At 40.4% G+C, this 18,743-nt stretch overlaps 1 protein-coding gene across 1 annotated transcript in view; it reads right to left on the reverse strand.

Annotated features, from left to right (window-relative positions):
• ZNF106 (zinc finger protein 106) overlaps nt 1–18,743 on the reverse strand; it is a 2,006,671-nt gene that overhangs the window by 1,901,074 nt on the left and 86,854 nt on the right. The window contains exon 2 of the mRNA XM_044074076.1: nt 10,198–10,285. Coding sequence (XP_043930011.1) covers nt 10,198–10,251 — 54 coding nt within the window. The 5' untranslated portion in view covers nt 10,252–10,285. The remainder of the gene's footprint in view (nt 1–10,197; nt 10,286–18,743) is intronic.

An 18,743-nucleotide genomic window follows, 5' to 3' on the forward strand; every position in this document is an offset into this window, starting at 1 on the left:
CTTGTCAACCTAGCATGTCTAATGTCCCCTAAGTGTTCGCCCATCCTTGTCTTTAATTTCCTACTAGTTTTTTTAATGTAGAAAATGGGACACTCCTGACATTTAGCCATGTACATCACTCTTTTACTGTTACAATTATAATAACCCCTAATATACAATTTTTGTCCATTTACCTTAAAGTAGTCCTCAGTTTCCAATAAATGTTGACAAAAAGAACAAGCATTACATTTAAAATTCCCCACTTTTCTACTTGTCTTCTGTGTAGGTCTTATACCTTCTAAAATATTCTTAATACATTTCTCTCTCCTGAACACATACTTTGGGTTCTTGCCTACTTTGGAACCTATATTAGCATCAAATTGCAAAATTTCCCAATGGTCATTTAACACCTCTATGATGGAATTAGCCATCCCATTGTAGGTCAACACCATAGACAAATTGAATTCCCCCCTTGGCCTCATACTATTGCCATTCCGAACAAACCCATAACCTAAAATTGGTTTGCAAATCCCATCATTTCGCTAAAATATAACCTCTTTAGTGAGTTCCTCCAAAAGCCAATCAGGATATCCCCTTTGCTTGCACATCTGGCTGATAAAGTCCAACTCGACTAAAAAATCAGCAACAGAACTGACCATCCTGGCTGCTCTTATCAATTTCCCTTTAACTACCCCCTACTTTTGGTACTCAGGATGGCAGCTCCCATAATCTAAATATGAATTAGAGAAGGTTAATTTCCTGTGTATTTTGGTCAGAAATTTCATTTGAGCATAGTCAACTGATAAGTCAACATCTAAATATACTATACGTTCATTATTAAATTCAAAAGTGAATTTAAAAAACTCTACGGTTCCGTTGATGTATAGTAAAAATTCCCTCAGGCTATCCTCGGTACCTTTCCAAATTAGGAACAAATCGCCCAAAAATCTAGTATAGTGGACAATTTGACCACTATACTGACTGTTGAACAAATACTCGTTCCCAAAAAGACACAATAAGATTGGCAAAAATGGGGGCACAAGCGGCCCCCATTGCTACTCCTTTGACTTGTTTATAATAAATCCCATAGTATACTTAGATGTTGACTTATCAATTGACTATGCCCAAATGAAATTTTTGACCAAAATACACAGGAAATCAACCTTCTCTAATTCACATTTAGATTATGGGAGCTGCCATCCTGAGTACCAAAAGAAGGGGGTAGTTAAAGGGCAATTGATAAGAGCAGCCAGGATGGTCAGTTCTGATGCTGATTTTTTAGTCGAGTTGGACTTTATCAGCCAGATGTTCAAGCAAAGGGGATATCCTGACTGGCTTTTGGAGGAGCTCACTAAAGAGGTTATATTTAAGCGAAATGAGGGGATTTATAAACCAATTTTGGGTTATGGGTTTGTTCGGAATGCCAATAGTATCAGGCCAAGGGGGGAATTCAATCTGTCTATGGTGTTGACCTACAATGGGATGGCTAATTCCATCATACAGGTGTTAAATGACCATTGGGAAATTTTGCAATTTGATGCTAATATAGGTTCCAAAGTAGGCAAGAACCCCAAGTATGTGTTCAGGACAGATAAATGTATTAAGAATATTTTAGAAGGTATAAGACCTAAACAGAAGACAAGTAGAAAAAGTGGAGAATTTTAAATGTAATGCTTGTTCTTTTTGCCAACATTTATTGGAAAATGAGGACTACTTTAAGGTAAATGGACAAAAATTGTATATTAGGGGTCATTATAATTGTAACAGTAAAAGAGTGATATACATGGCTAAATGTCAGGAGTGTCCCATTTTCTACATTAGAAAAACTAGTAGGAAATTAAAGACCAGGATGGGCGAACACTTAGGGGACATTAGTCATGCTAGGTTGACAAGTGCATTGTTTAGACACATAAGTGAAAATTCCTCACACTATTTTAAATTTTTGGTCCTGCGTCAATTAAAGGATAGATGAGAAAGGGGGCATTTTGGACATATATTTAGACCTTATGGAATTAAGATGGCAATTGTTTATGAATGCCTCCCGATACCCCAGGCATAAATGAGACCATTAGCATTGCCAGTGGTTTAAAACTTGATCAAATTACAGGTTAAGCTTTAGGGGTTTTAATTTTCAAAATATTTGAGTTTAGAATGTAGTTAACAGTTGATTAATGACAGAGCTAAGTGCAATATTATGTATTTAATATTGTTAGGACTTTTAAATGTATTTTTTGAGAGTTTTAATGTTATGTTGAATGTTTACGATACCGTTTTAAATTTTAATTGTTGTTTAATTGAACAATGTGTGGGGGTATTTAAGTTGGTTGGTTGAGGCTAATGTTTTGTTCTGTGGAAGTCTCTGTAGCAGAGAGGAAAGCGCTCAACTATTTTGGTATGAAGTACAACTAATGGTCAAAGCAGTCGCCCACCTGTGACAAACACATTGCTAGCCTGCTGTGATGGCAAAGGCCATTTACATATTTGTTTTCTTTTTTGTGGTAAAAGAAGGATCAACAGTTTGTTCCATGGTCAAGCCAAAAATGGTGCCTCTTTCCCGAGGAAAGCCAGTTAAAAAATTAAAGCTTTTAAAATAAGAAGTTATGTACTCACCATAACATTCCATGTTGGTAGTCCATCACACCCTTCATTTTTACATATGGGTTCGGAGCTGATCCTCGGCTCCAACTCGGCCGATTTACAAGCTGGAAGACTTCTGGTTGGCTCGTGGCTAAGCAGGTATCCCATGGTGCACCAGTACAATCCCCAGATCTTGTTTGTTGCTCACTAGAATAACAACCATAAAAACAACCAATACTAAAGGGTCTCCCAACTAAGGGCAACCAAATTATTACTTCCAGATCTTCCAGGATGGGGGCAGGAGGGTGGGTTGGTAAAAATGAAGACTGAGATGGACTACCAACATGGAACGTTATGGTGAGTACATAAACTTCTTAATGTTAGGTAGTCCGATCTCACCTTCATTTTTACATATGGGACAGCGTCCCTAGTGCCTTATTCTTGGGTGGCTCATTGGAAAATACTCTTGAGCACTGTGGAGCCAAAGGATGCTCTACCCCTGGATGCCAAATCCAATTTGTAATGTGTAATAAAAGTGTGAGGAGTAGCCCACGTAGCTGCTGTACAGATATTATCAAGTGGTACCCTGTCTTGAAAGGTTGCACAGGTAGACAGTGACCTGGTAGAATGAGCCTTGATCCTGTAAGGTAAAGGTTTGTCCACTGAGCTATAGATAAAGGCTATACAACTGGAAATCCAAATAGATAGTGTCACTTTAGAAACTGGTAAGCCCAATCTAGAGTCAGAAAAGGAAATGAATAATTGATCTGATTTCCTGAAAGCCTTAGTCAGCTGTAGATAAAAACGTAGTGGTCTATGAACGCCTAGCTGATGAAAACGGTACTCAGCTGCATTACAGTGGTTAGGGAAAAAACTGGGAGTTCTATTGATTGGTTTAAGGTAGCATTAGAACAAACTTTCTGGACAAAGGAGGGATTATTATGTAACGACACCCTGTCTTTGTGAAAAATCAAATATAGTGGCTTAATACACAAAAGGTCTGTAGCTCCGATACCTGTCTAGCTGAAGTGATAGCTACCAAAAGCAAGGTCTTCCAAGACAAAAATTTTAGAGAAGATGAGTGGGAAGCTTCAAAGGGGGGGGAGAAGTCAATTTGGACAACACAAAATTTAAATTCCAAGAAGCCACTGGTTCTTGCAGAGGTGGTCTCAATAAAGTGGCCCCTTTCAAAAAGGTCTTGCATAGCTTATGAGACATTAACTTGGTATCTGGAAAACCTAAGTGAAAATGAGAAATCGCCGCCAATTGGACTCTGATAGTGGCAGCGGCAGATCCTTGCTGAAAATGCTCAGAAAGAAAATCCGGAATCACAGGGATAGAAGCTGTGTATGGATCTATATTCATTCGCTGTGCCCAAATAGAAAATCTTTTCCATTTACTGCCATACAGCCTCCTAGTTGAAGGTTTATGGGAAGACATAAGAATATGTGACACTGAGTATGACACATCATGAAGCCTAACTATGAATGGAACTGGAGCAGCCATGCTGTCAATTTGAAGGTGTGGATTGAAGGGTGTAACGAACCCCACATGTGAATCAATAGATCTGGAGCTGGATCCAGAATCCAAGGATTGGCCAGGAGTAGAGGCTCGAGGAAGGGGAACCAGACCGGACGAGGCCAGTAAGGAGCAATGAGGATCAACTTGCTTCCCAGCCAACTGGCTTTCTGAATCACTTTGGAAATGAGAGGGATTGGAGGAAAGGCATACAGAAGTCCCATGGGCCAATCATGAGCAAGAGCGTTTCTGGGAGACTCCCCCGGAGGGGGAATGAGGGAAAAATAGCCACTGCATTTGGTATTGACTGGGATGGCAAAAGGGTTGCAGCAAGGCTGCCCCCATTTCTGGAAAATCTGATCCACTGTTTCCGTTTCAGAGACCACTCATGAGGCAATAGGATTGTCTGGCTGAGCTTGTCGGCTATCACGTTGGTAATCCCTGGAATGTGCTTTGCAACCAGAAGGCGCTGGAAAGAAAATCACCCATTCCCAAACTCGCATGGCCTCTCAACAGAGTGGGTAAGATCTGGTATCACCCTGTTTGCTGATATACCAAACCACCAACATGTTGTCTGACTGTATTGCAATTGTCCCTAGAGGAAGAAGGTCTTGAAGTGCTTACAACGCCAGAAGCACCGCCCTCATATCCAGAACACTGACATGCAGATGAGCCTCGTGTTCTTGCCATGTGCCTTGGATAGTCCTGCCGAGATAATGTCCCCCCCACCAGATCTGGGAGGCATCCGTGGTCACAGTGGCAACGGGTTGGGCCGGAACAAAGTGGGCACCCGTGATCAGTTGATTGGGAGCTATCCACCAACGAAGGTCCTTCTTGTATGATTCCGTCAGCCGGATAGGATGATTCAGTGGGAGAGATTGGAAGGACCATTGGGAAGACAGAAGCCACTGGAGAATTTTCATGTGCAACCTGGCTAATGATATCAATAGAATTGTGGAAGTCATAGTCCTGAGGAGCTGAAGAACCCACTTCGCTTTGACTTTTCGCAACGGAAGAAAACGTTGAACTTGGAAGATTTAAGTTCTGTGCCCTTTCGGCAGGGAGACGAACTGTCATGTTCACGGTGTCTACCTCTGCACCTATAAAAATCGCAGATTGAGAGGGCAATAATGCAGATTTTTTCCAATTTATGGAGATCCCAACTGAGTACAAAGTTGAATCGTGGCGTCCCTGTTTTGGAGGAGTAGATGCCTGGTGGGGGAGGTCAGGAGCCAGTCGTCCAAATACGGAAACACCTGGAATCCCTGATGTCTCAGGTGAGCTGTCACTACTGCCATGCATTTGGTGAACACCCTGGGGGGCTGTGGTGAGACCAAAGGGCAGAGAGCGAAACTGATAATGACTGGCTCCCAGCCAAAAGCGTAGATGGCTTCTGGACGCCTTGTCCATTTTTATGTGGTAATAGGCGTCCTGAAGATCCACAGAGTACTTCCAAAAGTCTTTCCCTAACAACGGGAGTATAGACTGCAGTGTTACCATCCAAAACTTGTCCTTCTTCACTGATTCGTTCAATCTGCAAAGGTCCAATTTTGGCTCCAATCTCCTGTTCGTTTTGGAACTAAAAAGAACCTGGAGTAAGTCCTGGATCCTATCTGGTCTGCTGGGACGGGCTGGATGACGCTTTTTACGAGCAACTTGTTGATCTCTACAGTTGCCTGATCCCCGTGATTGGGTGGTACATCTGGAATCCTTTTGGGAACAAAGGGTGATAGGGAAAAGGGTATGATATAGCTTCTGGTAACAACTCTTTGCACCCACTTGTCTTGGGTGATATTTAGCCAGGCTTCTTGGTACAAAGAAATGTGACCCCCGACCGGCCCCAGAGAAGCACAATCGGGCTCCACATTAGGAGCGCTGATAAGGCCGTACTCGAAAGGAATCACAGCCCTGCTGGTATTGTGGACTGCCCCTGCCTCTAGGGCGACGTCTGCCGTTTCCTCCTCTGCCTCTGAAGGAGGATTCACCCTGTTTGTCAGGAAAGGCCCTCTTAGACTTCTTGAACCACATTTTACTGCCCCTTTGACCCTTTGGGTATGGTCTGGAAGGGACAGTAAAATGCACTTCCACGGCAGAAAGCGTCTTTCCTTCTTGCTCATATCGAGTGAGTGTATCCTTCACCTTGAGAACAAACAATGAGGAACTATTAAACGGGGCATTGGTGAAAGTAGACTTAAACAGTTCTGCAAAATTACATAAGCACATCCAGGAGTGGCGCCTCAAGGCAACTCCAGAACCCGCTGCTCTACTCGCTCCATCCGCAGCATAAGAGATAAGTTGCATGGAGGAGTTAACCACAGAATTTAAAGTGGATAACGGAGTAGAAATCTTGTCAGGAACTCCCTCATTACACGCATCTTGTATGGAATCTCCCAACTCCTTGAGGAGATCCCTCTGCAACCTCGTGAAGTGCGTGAGATAGTTCAGTGATCAAAGGGTAAAGGCTGCTGAACTAAAAATACGCTTCCCAAATCTGTCCATCTGTTGAGACTCCTTGTCTGGCAGATGAAGTCTCCGCTAACTGATTCTTTGTGTCCGCCGCCACCACCATGGCATCTACGGGAACGCCCTTGGACAAGAACTCTTTACCAGGAGGGGCAAACAAGAACTTATTTGGTCTCCTGGGGACTGGCTCCATGGTGTCAGGAGTATCCCACACCTTTCAACGAACTAGAGCCATCAGTTCGTCAAAAGGTGGAGACACCCAAAAGGCAGAAGGCTGAGACCCGAAAGCCTTCAGATACATCGATTCCTCATCAGAAGGGTTAACAGTGGGCCAGTCGCTCCTCTGCCTAAGGATCTCTAAAATGTCCATAAAGGAGACATCATCAGAGGATGACTTGGGGGACCCTGCCAACTCCTCTAGGTCAGTGTCCAATGTCAAAGACTCATCCTGGGAGTCAATATGTTTCCTCTTACATAACCTCTTCCAGGGAGGCTCCTTGGAAGGACATTCTGGGGAAGCCTCGAAAGAGTGAGGGCCACCAGCCGATGGCTCCTGAGGCTGCAGGTCTCTGCTGTCTCCAGAGAGAGTAGGGTCTGAGACTGAAGTAGGTGCTCTCGGGGGAAGAGTGCTGGTGCCACTGGTTGGGGCTGGAGAATGAGAGCACGCTCCTCATCTCAAACGCCGACCTCTCTGGCTCCAAAGACCTCCCCCACTCCGAAGAGATGTGGGCCGGCACCGGAGCCAGAGCTGTCGGCTCAGAGATAGATGCAGGGTCCGAGCTCACCCTGGCCGAAGCACTGAGAGGAAGGCTCAGAACCGAAGATCAATTCCAACCCTCCCTGTTGGTGCCGACAGGACAGCTTCGGCCCCTGGACACGATGGATGGCACTGAGCGTGTCGGAGCCGAACCCGGCTCCAAGGCAGCAACAAGGTGAGTTGGAGCTGGCATTTCCTCCGTTGGCACCAAGCACTCCGGCTCCGAAAGGCCAGTATGGCTCGGAGGAGGAATAGCAGACAAGGGCAAAGCTGGGCCAAGTGGCTCCGGAGCTGACTGGGACGGAGCCAACAATAATTTTGGTAAGGCAGATGACTTCAGGAGTCTCTGCACTACCCTCTCCACATCTTCTTCCAAAAAGCTCCTGGAAGACATATTTGGGGATCTTGACCTGGGGGGCACTGGAGACTTAATTGTTACGGAAACCGGTAGGGAGCTTACAGACCTGCTCCGAGTAGCAGAGTCAACTGCTGTATCAATAGGTTCAGAGATCGGTTCCGAAACACCTGTAACAGACTGACACCACCATAATGCTCTCCTTCGGCTCCAAAGGCTGAGGAGTCGAGGAGGCAGATTTGTATTGTTTCGACTGTTTAGGAGGTGGCTCCGAAACACCAGCCAGTGCCGGAGAAAGCCTTTTTGAGGATTTTGATTTCCCAGACTTAGAGGAAGCCGAAGAACTGGATAGTGCTTCCTCAAAGCATGGTTTTAAGAGACCCTTGAGTACGAGTTTTTTTCTCTCCTGTAACACTTTAGAAGAGAAAGCATGGCAGAACAAACACGACTCCTGTAAGTGGATGGCCCCTAGGCAGTAGACACAGCTACTGTGGCCATCCGTTAAGGACATATTTTGGGAGCATTTCATGCACTTTTTGAACCCTAAGGGTTTATGCTCCTTACTTTCCTTAGACATATCACACACACACACACACACACACACACACACACACACACACACACACACACACACACACACACACACACACACACACACACACCAGAGAGATTGAAAAGGAGAAAGGGAGAAAAAGGAGGAGGACTAGGACCTCTAACTAAAATGGGTCTAGCCCTAAGGAGGAGTTACACGAGGACTAGGTCTCTAACTTAAATGGGTAGTATATTTGCATCCTAGTAAATTCACAAGCGGATCCCCGCCAAAACAAACAATGTCAAAATAGCAGAAACTAACTGCCAACGGTGATCAAAAAAGGTCAAAATAACAACAGACAAGACAAAGAGTAGAAAACAGTCAAAGACTCTACCTAACATCAAAAAATGCACAATGGCGCCTACACTAACTGGCACACAGGATACCAATAACAACTAGTAAACTAAGTTGCACTCAAAAAGGGCAAGCAATAACTGCCTAAAATAGTAACATCACTAAATATACAATAAAGGATCTAATAAAGCATTGAATATGATAGAATATAAAGAATTTTGAAAAAAACTTAAGCCAGAGCCAAGAGAAGCACAACCGAACTCGTCGACGTGGCAAATGAGATCTGGGGATTGTACTGGTGCACCATGGGATACCTGCTTAGCCATGAGCCAACCAGAAGTCTTCCAGCTTGTAAATCGGCAGAGTCGGAGCAGAGGATTGGCTCCGAACCCATATGTAAAAATTAAGGTGAGATCAGACTACCTAACATGTTACTTTTTTCACAGAAAAACATAGTAAACATCACTTCAAAATACTTTGTCATCCCCTAAAAAGTAAAATAAATACAATTTCTCCACAGAAAAAAATACCATTTTAAACAACTTTTAAACTGATAGGAAAAAAGAGTGTTCTCATTTAAAAAGTAGAATACAGTCTTGTGACAGACCGTTAAAACACAAACTTCTAGCTTTAAAATAACAGGAAAATTAGCAACACTACTTTTAAATCGGAAGACTCCCCCTAAATGGAAATTACTGGCTCAGCAAAGGAACAGCACAAGCCAACTGGCAATCCTTGAAAGCCTCAGAGAAGCATACTCTTCAGCAGCTCGAGCCAACTGTTTGGATGCGTGGAAAGTTCCTTGAAGGTATATCCTTGCAGGATATAACACGTATAGCTTATGCTTCTGCAAAAGTGATCGATATGAAGAACATTTTGAGTTCATTGCAAGTTGAGGTTGAGTAGCTTACTAAAAATGATAGATGCAGACAGAACCAGTGAGAATTACAAAATAAAAATTAATGAAAACACCAAAAATTTTTCTCAACTAGTGTGAAGTAATAAGATATGGGTGGCCGCGGTGGTAGAGAGGTTAGCGTTGCCGCCTCACAGCAAGAGGTTCTCCAGTTTGATCCTCAGCTGGGGTGCCTTCTGTCGGAGTATGCATGTCCTCCCTGTGGTCGTTCTGGTTTCCTCCGGCTGCTCCAGTTTCCTCCCACATCCCAAACACATGCTGTAGGTGGATTGGACACTCTAAATTGGCCCTAGGGTGGTGTGTGTGTGTGTGTGTGTGTGCGCCTTCTGTGGAAGGTTGGGCGTCGGGCTGGCAACTCGATTCTGTAAAACTCCACTGCCAATCATGAGCGGACAGGTGATCCGCGGTGGCAAACTCTAACCGGGAAAAAGCCAATAGAAGAAGAAGTGTGAAGTAATAAGATAAACACAAAAGGCTTAACAGTATCCAAGTATGTATTTTGGGTGGAAGGTTGGCATAACAGTCAAGGTGTTTACCTTAAAAACACAAGGTGCAAGGTTTGATTCTCACATGGGTAATAGGCTAGGCTTAAAATAATACACAAGGGCAGTTAGCCTACTACTAACTTATGAGCCTATTTTAACCAGTCCTATACAGTTACACGAGATTGCTGTAAATGTAGAAAACCTGCAATTGCTTCTCAAACACAAGGCACTCAGCTTACATGCATCAAAATGGTGACTTACCTTTCTTGAAGTGCAACTTGTCTGGCACAGAATGCATGTTCGTTCTCTTGTCATGGTTGATAACTTTTTTCACTCTCGCAGCCCATAACTACAACAAATCACAACACAAGTTACTGCTGAATGACCAGGGTACACGCCACAAAAACAGAAATGAAAGTTCATACAACCATTTCACGCAGACAGAATATAAGACATGCCTGTACCTTAACAATGAAAATTCTTTAACCAAATTAACTAACCATTTACCTAATCTGGTCATCTATATTCATGAGCACTAAATTTTGTCTGCGCTGATGAATTCTCAAACAAATGACTGAGATCTCATATCGCGATCTGCAGTGCTGCACAAAGATGATCAGGCAAAGGTTTAAAGGATACGACTCTTATTTTTTGAGAAGTTGAAAATGCACAGCAATATTAAGTCACAATATGTGTGTGTGTGTGTGTGTGTGTGTGTGTGTAAGTACTCATAACAGCAGGTATTTAAAACCATTCCATATGATACAAACTGTAAATGTTTACCAACACAGTGGACCCATGTGTCGTGTCTCCCATTTTTTTTTTTAAAGCAGCAACTATGTAGCATGGCCCCCTCCAAAAGATGTATGGGTGCTAGGACAAGTACAACCTCCCTCTGCCAGGACACAGACTGGGGGTTTGTGCTAGCTCATTTAGGTCACTACAGTCAAAGCCTTACAGAAACCCTAATACATCCCTACCAAACAGAACAAGTGAGCTACTCACATCTCTGATCCAGCAACTTGCCACCCAGATCAATCTCTTAAAGCACTCTTCCCTCCTGATGGCAGCTGAGAAGCTCCTTCTCCCACTGCTTATCTGGGGATGAGGAAAAAAATACTAATACTACAACCAGGCATATGTATGTATGCTCCTTGTTTTGCATCTAAAATACCACATCACAACAGCTCTATTTCCTTGGTAGGCTGAATCATGAATCAGTACCACTTCTCAAACACATCAATGGAATGCTTACAAATCCACTGACATAGAAAGTTAAAGTCCGACTGCAATATACGCAAATAGCATTCGAGTAGTGGCTTGTGGAGCTAGTGTGGAAGAGGAGAGGAATGATGACGGAGACTGCACTCATCCCAAACAGGGACAGGTGGGGATTATGCGTGTGGGGAAGCTTCCATAACATGGGGGGCAAGCCTTGATTATATAGTAAACAGCTATCCAGCTAGCACAAACTGTACACCATTCCTTAAATGCTACATGCATTTGTAAGGGGCAGCAGGGTTTGCAAGTAACATTCAAAAACCCTACTGTTGGAATGAACGCTCCAGATCCTAACTGAAATGTTGCCCCCACAGAATGAATAGGCTGTGTGGCTTTCAGTTCAGAAAAAACAAGTCCATTAGGTGTGACCACTACAAAAAAAAATATCAATGGGGTACACTTATTTCATCAGAGTCCTTTACATAAGAGGCAGCAATTCTGAAGAATAACTACTGACAGCCCAAGTTGAAATGAAGTGTGCTTTGTTTCCAGAGATTTGCCTGGTTATGTGTTTTTTCTTCAGTGTATTAATGCCTCATCTACAAGTGTTGCACAGCTTGTATGCATGTTCTGCAGCCATCAATGAGACTCTGGGTTTCTGTAGCTAATCTGCTTTACTGGATGATGGTCACCCTAACTGTTCTGAACAGTGGCAGTAGCTCAAGTTTGATTCTACTTGACCAAATGCTGCATATGGGGTGCAGGATCACATTAGTTCCCAGGCAACATTGGAGTCAGTAAATTTAATTTAGGGGAGTAAAGGAAGTCACACAGTCTCACACACACACACAATTCCTTTTCGCCATATTTTTGATTTTGTATTAATGGGCTTTATTGCCTGTGTATTTATTGTCTTAGTATGAATCCCACACCTGTCAACCAAGGAGAGTTCAACACAAGAGCATAACAAAAGCATATAGTTTAAAGGTCTAGTCTTAACCAAACTGTAAGTGAAACTAGAAAGAATCTTGACTTGTATTTTTTGAAATGGCAGGCATTTTGAAGGCAGTTAAGAGCTTTGATTGTGATGCTTTTCAATATTAGTGTTTTGGGTGAGTGCTTGTGTATTTTTGTTTGTGTTACATTTTGGCTTGTAGCTGTACTGTTTTGAACTGCAAATGCAGTCTTGGCTTGTTGTTTTATGCAGCAAAATGCCGCAGAGCTGATTTGGGAGACTAATTCTATTACAGGGTGTCTGCCCTTCACCTCAAAAGTGCAAGTTAGTGTATTTAAGTAAAATGGTGTATGGGTGCAGAATGCTTACCCTGCCTGTATACTAGATTTATGGTCTTTGATACTGTTTCCACATTTGTGCTTTTTCCTCATTGTTGAGTTCTTCTAATAACAAAACTATTTTCAAAGCAAACAGTAATTAGCAAATAAAAATATGTAGTACAAACTCATCTGAAAGCCTCAGAGTGAGTGAGTGAATAACATGTGTGGGAAGGGGTAAAGGCAAGCGTGAATGCAAGTTTATTATGTTAAATACCTCATACAACTTTTTTTTTTTTTAATCAGCTCTTCAATTCCTGTCTTTCTGAATCATAGCAACTGAGCAAAGTTCCAAGTCATACGACTGAATTTGGCAGAGGTACCATCTTGCATTTCCTGAAAAATTAAGCTAGTTTTCGACAGCAAACTAACTTAAAATGACCTTAAGAAACAAGCATGAACTGAAAACCAAGTATCTTTCTCTTAAAAATATTTGAGAAATCCCATATAATCTGCTGCTGCTTAACCAAGGGCTACCTTAAGGTAAAGTATCCTTACACAGCAAAGTAAGATCTTCCCACCTCGTAACAGTCATAAATCAGCTGAACACTATGAAATGGTGACTTCCACGATGGCTACATACTGCTGACAGGTTGACTGGAGCCATCCCAGTGTGAAAATTGCAAATGTGAAATAAAAAAGCCACCTTAAGCTTTCAAACTGGATAACATTCAGTTACTGCCTTCTAATTACACTGCTTAGATACAGGCATATACGACATTTGGAGAAAGTAATAGAATATTAAACAGAAAAAGGAGAGAAAAACCCAATTGGGAAGAATCTTACAGCTGATCAGCAAAAAGCAGTTCAAGTTTCAACTCTGGTACAGAAGATGGTTTCTAGTAATTTAGGAGAGAAAAAAATCAAATGTACTCTGAGGTATTTATACATTCCTTCAATGTTTCAATAATTTTAGTCAAATAATAAATGAAATCCAAAGGCGATCAGGAACACAATAAGAGAGAGCTCGTATTATAAAAATGATTTAATATTGCCACAAAAGTGAAATTAGCGTAAAATAACCCACCTTCTTCAGATTACACAGCAGAACATAAAAAAACCTTCATTTATGCCTTAGAGCATAGAATGTGCCCAATTACATTAAAGTGCATTTTCAAACTATTTAGTTACCGTGGCGACTTAAAAAAGAAGAAGCTACCTACATGCTTACTTGCACTGTTGACATAAATAAAAATGCATGCATTTAAAAAAAACATTAATGCATGTCGTGTTGAACTAACCCATGTCAACTCCCTTGCATTATATTTACTATAGCAAGAGTTAATGCAAGGGGATGTTTATTCACTAACAAGTAAAAAACCAAATATATCTCTCTCTCTACACTTTGCACCCCCAGGGTGACAATAATGTAAAGTGTCATTGTGCTTTATATTGAATATAATTCTATTACAATGCCCCATATTATTTAAATATTAAAAAATAATAATAATAATATTGTACATGCATTATACTAAATAAATCTAAAATTATATCAAATTCTCACTATATCTGAACAATTCCTATTCTTACTGCATTAAGGCAATATTAATACACAAATTTACAATTAAATAAATAAATAAATAAAACACATTAATGTTAATTTTTGTATATTATTAAACTAGCCTTAAATTATATAATAAAATCTACAGCTTCCTTCCTGTGATGATATATGACCATAAGCATAATATTCACAATGATAACATGAATTACCTTATATCTACCTATTGTATGCTAGCCACTTTAAGACGCATTTGATAGAGAGGGCCTCATTGATACCTGGTGTAACCTGTGCCCTAGAATCTCTAGGCGAACTTGCCAGGGGTCCCCCTCTGATGTCTTGTTTTCTTTGTTGCAAAATAACAAACTTGAAGGAATGTCCACTATTATCAAATACATGCCTAGCCAGAGCATTATTTTGATCATGTTTAGAAATTGCATTTATATGCTCATAAATTCTAATTTTTAATTTACAGTTTTCCTATGTAAAATGCTTTACATAGGTTTAGACCACTGATTTTGTTTCACAATTAAAGTGGCCATTGATCTTGTATTCCATGTCATTTATGCTACAAGTTGTACCCATCTTTATGTACATGCACTGACTGCATGTTCCACATCTGAACATCCCTGGTGGACAATTGGACATCCTTTTTTGTTTTGTTTTTTGCATTATACATTTAAGGTTGTCCCCTCTCCTGTATGTTATTCTGGGTTTATCACCAAAAAGGGCAATCAAACCCTTGTCATGTTTAATTACCTCCCAATTTTTATTAATAATTTCCCTTATTGGTTGGAAATCTAAAGAATATGTATGTAAGAAGCTGCAACAATAATTTGGCTTAACTAAATTTGGGGTAGAAATGTTAACAAGTAATTGACATCCTGATTATTAGTTTCTGTAATAGGAAGCAAGGGTAAAAAATGGCCCCCCATCCTTTTGTTGGTAACCTCTAGTATAATGTTGTTAACTAAACTTAACATAGCTGACAAATTTATTCCATTTGAAAGTCATTGTCTTCTGACCAGTTGGCTTTTGATCACTGATCTTTTTGGTGATGTAACAATGAGTTACAATATGTTTCTATAAATAGTGCTTTTAAATCTATTATTGATAGTATCCTTGGATAGGAGAACATCTAGATAGTTGATTTCCAAATCAGCCATGTTGTCAATCAACTGTGGAATAGCTGATGTATCTCCTTTCCAAATACAAAAGATATCATCCTGATACCTTGTGTAAAAGGAAATGTGTTTTTGAAAATGCAATCTTTGAACAAGAGTTCATCCTCCCAATGGGTCATTACTGCACACCTGATGTTTGTAGGTAAAAAAATTGTTCTTTAATACTAGTTCAAGAAGAGTTTCAACAGTATAAATAATGTCATGTATCCCTACATGACAAGAACTCCCTGACCCATAATAAGCCTAAGTCCTGGGGTATAATTGACATCTATTGTCAAAACACAAATATATTTGGTTGCTGATGTCCCTCAGGAAAGACCAAGAGTCTTTACAAATGTGCTTAACTGCTCCTATAAGAGGCTTCAAGATACTATCAACATATTTCGCGCAGGCATATGTAATGGAGCCTCTTTGTTTGGAGTGTTTGGTGCGGAGTCAAATAATAAATGCTGGAAAAAGCAGAATTTTTAACTATTCATACCAGTTGATAAAACAGTTGAAATGAGGAAAAGGCTAGCTAAGTATCAGGAGCCATTTCAAAAAGAAAGTGTAAGAAGGCAGAGTGCCCAGTGAAAACAGAATTTTTTTTTTTTTTTTTTTTTGCACAGTAGCAGACAAACTGGAAAGATGGAAGTTAAAGACTTATCAATTTTATGAAAGCAGAAATCAGCAACTGGAACAGTACCCCAGCACAGGATTTGTTAACTGAAAGGAAATAAATGAGTGTATGCTCCATACCTGGCCACGAAAAAGCATACAAGACCTATAAGTAAAGATGCAGCCATACCAGCAGAAAGATTTGCTCTTGACAAAACTGACAGAAAGGAAAGGTACTGAAACTGAGGACAACAGTGTGTGGAAAACACTGTGCACCAGCATGTTTATCCCAGCAATTTGCGAATGGGCAACAGGCAAGTAGAATTTTCATACTGCCTTATACAGCCATCTTCAGAACACTTTTCTTGGTGGATCAAAGCCATTTGTGAATGCAGAACAGACTGAGGAGGAAATAAAGTTGGGCAAACAAGCACTAGGGAAGTATGTGTCATTATTTTGACAACAACAAAGCCCATACAAAAGATTTTGCCAGCAACAGCTTTACCACTGATCAAAGTAAAACATCACAATAAAAGAAAACAGCCTAGGAACTTAGAAACATAACTAGCACTTTGAATTTGAACCAGACACTTGTGTTTTAAGATGGAGAGGCCCAGGAAGACCAGCAATACTGTGGAATTACCGAATAAACTGGAATCTATAAATCATCAACCCAGTTAGGTAAAGGAAGAGGCATGACAAATTTGGCTTCGCAAGAAGAATTGGATAAGACAGTAATTTTGTTTAAAATGGTGGATGAAATGTACACCATTTACCCCAGTTTATGTCATTGGTATCTGGAAGGTAACTGAAGGGACTGAAGAAATAAGTAACCAGTTTTTGTTCTCATTAAGATATGTATAGAAATTTTGTGATATAAGCTGCATGTTATACTGTAAAGCAGTTCTGTGCTGAGCGTACTCAAGGCTATTTTAAAGTGAGGTGGGGAGAGGGTGTTTTCAGCATCTGACAAAGCTATTAAAGTAATCAAGTATTTTTCTTAGTCAGGTTTGGTGTAATCTTAGGCTGCTAGGGTGGGGATATAAAAAAACTGTACAGATTACATTACATTTAGATTTAAAAATTAAAATAATCTCCCTCTTTTTACAGGAGTGGGCATCTGTATTAATGCCACAGACAACGTTTTTTAATCAAATAAGTTTGAAAAATAAGATAAAGATGACAAAAGATAAGAAAAACAATTTTCCTGTGCATGCAAAGTCATTAGCTCTGTTTTCCATTAGCAAAAACTTTTATTGGGAGACAATACAGGTGCAAGCATTTAAAGAAACATCTCAACAATGTGATCAGAGTTGTTGTTGTTGTGTCTTTCGGCTTTTCCCGGTTAGGGGTCGTCACAGCGGAACTCCGGTCCGCTAATGATTGTCAGTTGATTTTTACATACCGAGTTGCCAGCCCCGACGTACAACCTTCAACGAAGGAACGCCCATTCACGCATGTCTCCACACAGAAGACACTCTAGCTGAGAGTCAAACCGGACAGCATCTTACTGTGAGGCGACAACGCTACCGCAGCACCACCACCACAATGCGATCAGAGTGAAATTTACAAATAATTTTTCATAATTACAAAGTTATTAGAGTTTCTCCCTCATTATCAAATCATTTTAAAATTGAAGAAGCTGTCTACAGGTTCAAGGAACTAATCATGAGGTCTCAGAACACAATGTGCTGACAGAAATGTACAAGGTATGCAGTAATTAACATTTAAAGATACCCTGGCAAGCAGTTCATTAAAAATTAATGCTGTCTGAAATTGTGGAAAGTAAATAAGACGTACAAATAACAGCCTCAATATCAGCATAATACTTTTAACTCATTTAATAGCACATTGCAAAAATTTTATTCATTTAAAAAGGTTGCCAGTGCATTTTTTTCTTACAGTTAAAAGTTAATGTTTACCAAAAGCATGCAAGCTGTTTTTTTTTACATCTAGGAGCAGAATGGAGACAAGAATAGAACAGACAGGTATCAGCCTATGCAGAAACACATGCTGTAACATGCACCTTACATCAGTAACCTTAATTTAAGAACAGGTAATGTCTGTGCGTGCAGTCATTTGTTTTTAGGCAACTGCTTCTATCAGAAGAGGTAGATACTTTTTGGGAAATGTACGTAGTTTTGTGAGTTTCTCAAAGTTAAAAGAAGATAGGAGTTCTGCAAATTTATTTAGGTTTTTTTTTTTTGACTGAGTGAATTCATTGAAGCAAAAAGTCTCGAAAAACATGACGGATTCAGAGATAAGAAGCAACTGCATAACAGTTCTGCTTGCCAACCCCAAGTGTACACATGTAAACTAATAGACGGTGGTGTTATGGTCAAAATAACTTCTTGCAGAGTATAATATCTCCTTTATTACAAAGAACACATGTACATAGAAGACCAAGCAATCAAGGTCTTTTCTCCTCAAACAGAATAAACTTCATTCTTTTATATTGTAAAAATTGCTAAGCAAAACATTTTGTATCTATTAAAATCACTGGTCATTTAAAAATGAACACCTATGTATTTTGCTTATTAAGAATATGCATACCTCTTATCTGTGCCTTTCCATATCAGGCACAAGTTCTGATCTTCCACAGTGGATCTTTCTACACTGGCAGGAAATAGATCAAAGATGGACCTAACTGTCAGGATCCATTTTAAAAAAGATGGAGCCCAATATGAGAAAATATTATGCATATACCCCCCCCCCCCCATATCTTTATACTTCTCCCTTCATAATCCCCCATTTGATACTGTAAAGCATCAAGTTATATCATCTAAATGACTGGGTTAGAAAGTAAAGTTTTTAGTTGGACAAAAGCTTGCTTGTAATGTTCCTGTCAAAGTACAAGTTCAGAAGAATCTTTCTTTAGAAATTCTAATAACGGTTTTACTACTACTTTATAATAAGAAATCCACAATTGGCAATAACACATCAGTCCCAGTAAAGCTCACAACTGTTCTAATGTT

Source organism: Protopterus annectens, chromosome 6.part0 (assembly GCF_019279795.1).
Source record: "Protopterus annectens isolate FY-2018-M chromosome 6.part0, PAN1.0, whole genome shotgun sequence".
Classification (NCBI taxonomy): Eukaryota; Metazoa; Chordata; order Ceratodontiformes; family Protopteridae; genus Protopterus; species Protopterus annectens.